The sequence below is a fragment of the Orbicella franksi genome, chromosome 12 (assembly GCF_964199315.1).
Source record: "Orbicella franksi chromosome 12, jaOrbFran1.1, whole genome shotgun sequence".
NCBI lineage: Eukaryota > Metazoa > Cnidaria > Anthozoa > Scleractinia > Merulinidae > Orbicella > Orbicella franksi.
The window spans coordinates 15,191,787-15,198,761 of NC_138156.1; the positions used below are offsets into that span (position 1 = coordinate 15,191,787).

Consider the following 6,975-nt stretch of genomic DNA (forward strand, 5'->3'; position numbering starts at 1 on the left):
GCCTTGTGCATGACAGTGATGGCACTAGGGAGGTCTGCCTGCTTCAGGACTTCTGTGTCCGAGACTTTGTCCTGCCAGTGAATGTGGAGAATGTTTCGGAGGCACTGCAGATGAAAAGGGTTGATCAGCTTCTTATGCCATCTGTACGCAGTCCAGGTTTCGCAGCCATAGAGTAAGGAGGTGAGGACCACAGCATGGTAGACTTTGAGCTTGGTATTGAGGCTGATTCCTCTTCTCTTCCAGACTTTCTCCTGCAGTCTCCTGAACGCGCTGCTTGCCTTGGAGATTCTGTTGTTGATCTCAGCGTCAATGTTCACATTGCGAGAGAGTGTGCTGTCCAGGTATGTGAAAGTCTCTACTGCCTGTAGTAGCTGACCATTCACCGTTATCTGCGGCTCGTGGTACTGCTTGTTCGGGGCTGGCTGGTACATTACTTCTGTCTTCTTGGTGCTGATGATGCCAATGACTGACTGACTGACTGACTGACTGAGTGAATTATTTCTTCCCCAACTAACTGCTATAACTCAGTCTAGCTATGCTATCACTTATTAAAAAAGAATGAAAAGAAACACTCCATACAGAAGGACAGGGATATTACTTGCTGCTTTATGAACAAAGACTGATGCTTGGAAAACTCAGTAAACTTTATGTTCATGAACCAAATATTTATTTCTGGCAGTGCCTTTCTCCTCCCAGAATGAGATGCTCCTAGAGGTGGTGGATTCTGTCCAAAATCAACTTATACCTATATAATTATATTGCTAAAAGTGTTCTATTTATGAAGAATTATAATTATGAATTGTAACTAAGGACTAACCTCTAAATCCGAGGTCAACCTCTCCCACCTCAGCCTCGTATTCATGTGCTCTTTGAGGGAAGAAAAACACCATAACTTTCTTGAACAAGCGATATGTTAAGCGAACGGCCAGTGGACATACGTTCACTTCAAAATGCTCCTTCACGCCGATTCCTCCAACTGTAGAAAAGAAAATGAAACTAGTTTTATGACAATATTCTTTTCAAAATATTATTAAATTCTAAACCTCTGATAATGCATTTTCTAGCTTTCTGATTGGTTAACTGAATCTCCATTACCAGACATTATAACTGCACTTGACATGGAAAAGAGGGTGGCACGTGTCACTTAATGGAAAGTTCTGCTGGTAGAAAAGGCTGACAAGAGCAGATTTGGCAAGCTTCCCTTGAACAGTTCTTTCGTTTTTAGTGCATAATTTCAATCTATTTTTTGAGAAGAATATTTGCAAGCTGTTGGAAATTCATCTGTTTCATGAAGTCAACAACACCCATTGGTAGAGCAGACAATGTTGATTCCTCAAGATTCAGTGGGCAAAAACAAATTGTGATACTCTTGCAGAATCACTAGAAATTTTAGGCTTTCTTGGCTTTGATCAACAAATGCCTGAATGCCAGAAACCATGGTTGTATAGCTTAATGTATATTTCGAAACAAAGCTCAAAAATGCTGCAGGTATGGGAACCATTGTATGTATTTCTAAAAGGTTGCTCACATGGCGCTTGCACCACTTCAGCCCACTTCATTATTGCTCAGCGTTTGTGTGTCTGGCTGGTGTATGTCAAGCAAAGTTGTTGAACAGACTTATTTTCATACCTGGAGGCCTCACTCGACTGAATACCCGAACAGCCACTGCTCTATCTACGTGACCCTTACCACTGAGGTCTAATGGGCTCATGACATCCTGAAAGTACAACAAGAAAGAACCCAAATTTTGTAGTGAATACTGCATTAACTCTGGATTGGTGGTTAACGAAATACGCTTTAGTCTTCAAAGGATCCATGTTATGTCAGCAGACTGGGGCCAAGGATGTTTAACGTGTGAATTAGTTTCTGACAATTAATTGAACTGTTCAAGCGGCAGAACTTTATGACCAGAACCAAACAGACAACAGACACTTTTCAGCATTTAATGGATAACCAAATGCATTAGCCTTGGTCTCTGTTTTCTTTCACTGTTCACAAGCTCCAATCAAATAGGTTACGTAACAGCGGACTTGAAATGTTCAAAGAAGGTACATTTTGGGCCCAGTGAATGAAGTTGCTATGTTAACTGTATGACAATTGTGGGACAAAGGAAACACCTGAGTCCTGCATGGAAATCAAATTTATTAATTTTATTTAATTCAGCTCAGTTAACTATAGTGTACAGAATGATATGGTAACAATATAAAGCTCATCGCATTAAATATAAAGAATAAAAATAGCAGCTTGATCTTAATAACGAGCTTGTTAGAATCATCCAAATAGCAAAACTAATTATCTAGGAGAGCCAAGGATGTGTGGCTTAATAAAATTAGACCAAATCCATGTTCCTGTAACATTGAACAGATAGAGTGCAAAACTAGAATCTGGCAGGTCATGGGCTCAAATCCTGTGAGGGACTCAGACTTTTCCTTTGTTTCATACTCGTGACATAATGCACATTTCACCAGTATCAAGAGCTACACATGTACTGTAACCTTCCGGTAATAATCCATCTCACCTTATAGATGCTGTTAGGCAAAAGGTTTCTGACGTGAAATCGTCCCAACTCTAAACGATGTTCCACTGTGGCACCACTTAGGGTGGCTTTCCTGTAACTACACAAGTCAATTCAAGACATCCATTAACACAAATAAATCCTTCCCTGTGTCTTATGTTTATGATGCCCATAAGGTAGCGTTCAAAGTGTTGAGGAACTAAAAGAGCCCAACTTTTACCTCATATAAAATGTTGCAAGATGCTTTTCTTTTCCTAACTTCTGTCTGCTTAAGGACGTTTGCGCTAAATGTTTCTGTGCATCCTTACCACACATGCAAATTCACACGCCACATCATGCATGAGAGCGCTCGCTAGGTAATAAAATTAACAATGATAGGGCAGATGGCCATTGCTGTAAGCTTTGCCTGGATTTAACAATCTTGGACGTTTGGTGACTCCTATTTTTCTTTTGATGGATCATTTTCTCTACTGATTTTCTACATTAAGGGAAAAAATTAAGAAAATCTATTGACTAGAAGTTTGAATTTTTTGCAAAATGCATAATCAAATTCTGTTCTTCTTAGCTCTTTGTTTATCTGTGCAACGGTTTGAAATGCCTCTTGAAGGGTTATGTTTTGTGAAAACTTTGGTAACATTTGAAATTATTTTCGCAACAGACCCACTTCCACAAAATATGACTGAGATCGTTTGCCTCCATTGACTCACCTTCGATATTTTTAACTATAAAACCATGTAAACCATGCTGAATTATGTGCGCCAATTTTTCAAAATCAGAGTAGTTTTCCACATGCTTTATCTCTGAAACGAAGACGGTGACCTCAATTTTTTGTGACATTTCTGACACAAGTAACTCATTATCTAACTGCAGTAAAAATTTCAAAAAAATCTATTGACTGGAAAATTTTCACACGAACGTTTTAAAGTCTTCAATCAGTGCAAACACTAATAAACAACCAAAATGTATGACCAAATGCTTATGGGGCACTAGTAGTTCCAATGATAAAGAAAAAGTCTACATATGAGTCTAGTGGCACATCAGGCCGGAGCTTATCCTGGTTTCTGTAGCATGAAGTAACTAGGAGTATTTCTACTCCTCCCTGGATGGGATGCTAGTCCATCATAGGGTTACCCCCCAGCATTAAATTTGCTGTCACCCATTTATACACTTGGGTGGAGAGAGGCACCGTGAGAGTAAAGTGTCTTGCCCAAGAACACAACACAATGTACCTGGCCAGGGCTTGAACCCAGACCACTTGCTCTGCAGTCGAGCACACCAACCATGAGGCCACTGTGCCTCCCACAGTTCCAATGATGTTATAACCAAAATCAACCCGTATGTCTTTACCTTAAAAACTCTGAAAATTAGAAATTGGCTCTAATCAAACTTTCCTGGGACATGAAATACACTCCTGAAAGGCAGATTCTGCCTTGTCATCATGTGCACTACGAAGTCATGTCATAAAGCACCAGCCGCCCAAGTGATCAGTGCAATTCCCGCCTTGCTCGAGTTGGTCAGCAATAGATTAGCACACTGTAAAATTGGGGAAAAAATTCTTGAAATACCTGTGTTTTAAAACAGCACCTCTTCAGGAATTTCTGAAGTTATTGTAGAAGGTGTTTACGATTTAAAGACAAAGGAAAAGTGTTTCCAGAGCTGAAAGAATGACAGATTCTTCGCTTCACAATGCTGGCAATGGCACGGTGCCAAACAATGGCGAGTCGGCCATTGTCTTGGCGATCAGCTCAATGAGTAAGCTTCTGGTATCTTCCATTACCTCAATGAAGTCTACAGTGGTTGAATCCTTAGGTCAGATGAAGGACACCATTGACCAACTTGTAATCAAGGAAGGTCCTCCAGAGGAAAGCAACGAGCAGCTACAAATAGCTGCCAACACGGACAAACGATCTACTGAACAGTCGGACAAAAACCAGCAATCTGGGTCAAAAAAACCCACAAGTGGTGAATCAACTGAGCACAGCATTAACACTCTGACACATCAGGGCTCTGCATCTCAGCAGGATGCCTGTGGCAAAATCAAGCTACTGTAAGGCATTGCGAACGACCTCAAACTTGATCAGAAGAAGGCTCCTGCCGTAAACGAGGCTCTGTTAGGGGGGGTACCCATGTCCCCTGTCTGAAATTCATCACCAGCCATGTCGGCATTTCACAAGATTCCTATGTCGCCTGTCGGAATTTCATCTCAGAGGAGTTGGGTTGGCCGGAAATTTGATCTTGTTCGATTAAAACAAAGCTACACGTATGACACATTGTAATACCTTTGTTTATTAAAAAAAACCGACACAGTGCTCTCAAGTCTCACGCATTGAGCATGAAGCTCACGCAAATGAATTCAATAATAATAATAATAATAAAGATCTTTCAACAGGGAGCCCACTTCACATACATGTGGTTTTCAGTGGGGCCCTGCAAAAATAAAATTGTAAAAGCTAAAGAAATAGTAGATTAAAAATAATAATAACATTTAACCATTGTACTAATAGAAATACAGAAAACAGTAAAAAAAAAAAGATAATTAAAAATCAAGAGATACCCCTAAATTGACTTTTAAAATTAAAAATACTGATACTGTTCCTAATGTCATCGGGTAGTGTTCCATTCATTAACAGCATTGTAAATAAAACGCTTTTGTCCCCAGGAGTGATGGGATGGAGGCTTACAAATGTTGTCTTTACTTCTCGTATTATACCCATGAATATCTTTAAAACTACAAAAATTAAAATCCCAGTCAATTAAACCATTTAAGGCCTTAAAAATTAAAATCATGCAACGAAAACTTCTTCTTCTCTTCATGTTCTCCCAGCCGAGCTGTACGAGTGCCTCTGTAGCAGATGAATGCATTGGCTTGTCAAGAACAATCCTCGCAGCTGTGTTTTGCGTACTTGGATTTTATTCATCAGGATTACATTGTTTTTGTCTCCCCATGTAGCATCCGCATAGTCTAATAACGGTATTATGGTCATCTTAACAAAAAGTTCCCTGATGTTCCTCGGAAGAAAACACTTAACTCTTCGTAATAAACCCAATCTTTGCGGCACTTTGGTACAGAGGTGTTCTACATGGTCTGACCAAGTCAGATTCTCATTTATGATGACACCCAGATACTGATAAGAACTCACTCTATCCAACTTCCTATCCATGACTGACAAAGTGACATCATTAAATGAATTCAGCTTTTTATTGCCACCGATGAGCATAAATTTAGATTCCGAAACATTTACAGTCAGTTTATGCTCGAAAAGCCATTGTGCTGGTCTGTCCAAATCATGATTCAGTATGGTCTGTAATCTATAAGCTGATTCTGAAGAGCAGTATAGGGCAGTATCATCAGCGAACAAGGTAACGCTGCTGTTCTTAAGGACGTTGGGCAGATCATTGATGTAGATGGTCAACAATAATGGGCTGAGGATTGACCCTTGGGGAACACCAACCATCACTTTCCTAGTCGAAGACGAACCCTGACCAATGACCATTTTCTGACAACGAGATGAAAGATAAGAGTCAAACCATGCAAGGTCAGTGCTGGTTACTTCTATGGCTTTAAGCTTCTAACATAATGCCATGGTTCACCGTATCAAATGCTTTCTTTAAATTGATGAACACTACACCGTTAACTAATCCTTTGTCCAAATTTCCTAGTACCTCATCGGTAAACTGAGTTATAGCTAGGCTGGTAGATCTTCCACGTCTGAAACCAAATTGGTTAACGAAAAGAAGGTTATTGGAAGCAAGGTAGCCATTAAGTTGAGAATGTACAGCTCTCTCGATCACTTTACTGACGGTGGGAAGAATAGAAATCGGCCGCTAGTTATCTTTATCACTTCTGTCACCTTGCTTAAAGAGTGCAGTTACTTTAGCACATTTCCATGAAGATGAAAAGCGGCCACTTTCCAGGGACAGGTTTATGATATATTGTAGTGAACGAGCAAGTACACTTGCTGAATCTCTGAGCAGGCGAGCACTGATGTTATCCAGTCCAATGGCCTTATTGATCTTCAGCTGACTCAACTGCTCTTCAACAAAAGATATTGTTACGGGCTGGAGAGAAAAATTTGAGCTGCATGCAAAGCACTGATCTGGCAAAGCACCGCTAAAGGCTTTGGCAAGCTTCTTGCCAATGCTTGAGAAATGATTATTCAAAGTTTCGGCAATGCTTGCAGGATCAGTTTGCAATTTCCCATCAGAAAAGATTGCGTTAATTTCACAGCGATTAGATGGAAGAGTTTCTTTGATCGCTTTCCACATCCTGCAACTCTCACCTTTAGCATCCTCTATTAAAAGGCAATAATATTCCGATTTAAGCCTTCTCTCCTCTTGATTTGCACAGTTTTTCAGCTTTCGGTACATTTGCCAGTTGTACTTGGATTTTAAAATTCGCGCCTTCTTTTTATGGTAATCACGATCACACCGTATTTCTAAAAGCTTTTTCGTAATCCAAG

The 6,975-nt window shown here is 40.1% G+C and overlaps 3 protein-coding genes across 10 annotated transcripts in view; 1 reads left to right on the forward strand and 2 right to left on the reverse strand.

Moving 5' to 3' along the window:
- LOC145462359 (bridge-like lipid transfer protein family member 2) overlaps positions 1-6,975 on the reverse strand; it is a 274,690-nt gene that overhangs the window by 57,156 nt on the left and 210,559 nt on the right. For all 8 annotated transcript variants that reach the window (XM_081445856.1, XM_081445860.1, XM_081445857.1 and 5 more), the window contains 3 exons: positions 2,519-2,615; positions 1,630-1,717; positions 818-976 (listed from right to left, as the gene is read on the reverse strand). In XM_081445856.1, coding sequence (XP_081301982.1) covers positions 818-976; positions 1,630-1,717; positions 2,519-2,615 — 344 coding nt within the window. The remainder of the gene's footprint in view (positions 1-817; positions 977-1,629; positions 1,718-2,518; positions 2,616-6,975) is intronic.
- Positions 1-6,975, forward strand: part of LOC145462449 (cyclic GMP-AMP synthase-like receptor 2) — a 266,104-nt gene that overhangs the window by 39,486 nt on the left and 219,643 nt on the right. The window lies entirely within an intron of this gene.
- LOC145462484 (uncharacterized) lies at positions 6,341-6,883 on the reverse strand. The gene has a single exon (XM_081446021.1). The coding sequence runs from the start codon at positions 6,881-6,883 to the stop codon at positions 6,341-6,343; it is 543 nt and encodes a 180-aa protein (XP_081302147.1).

What these genes read in the sequence shown, in the direction of transcription:
- LOC145462484 (XM_081446021.1), bottom strand. Translation starts at nt 6,883, where the DNA reads ATGTACCGAAAGCTGAAAAACTGTGCAAATCAAGAGGAGAGAAGGCTT.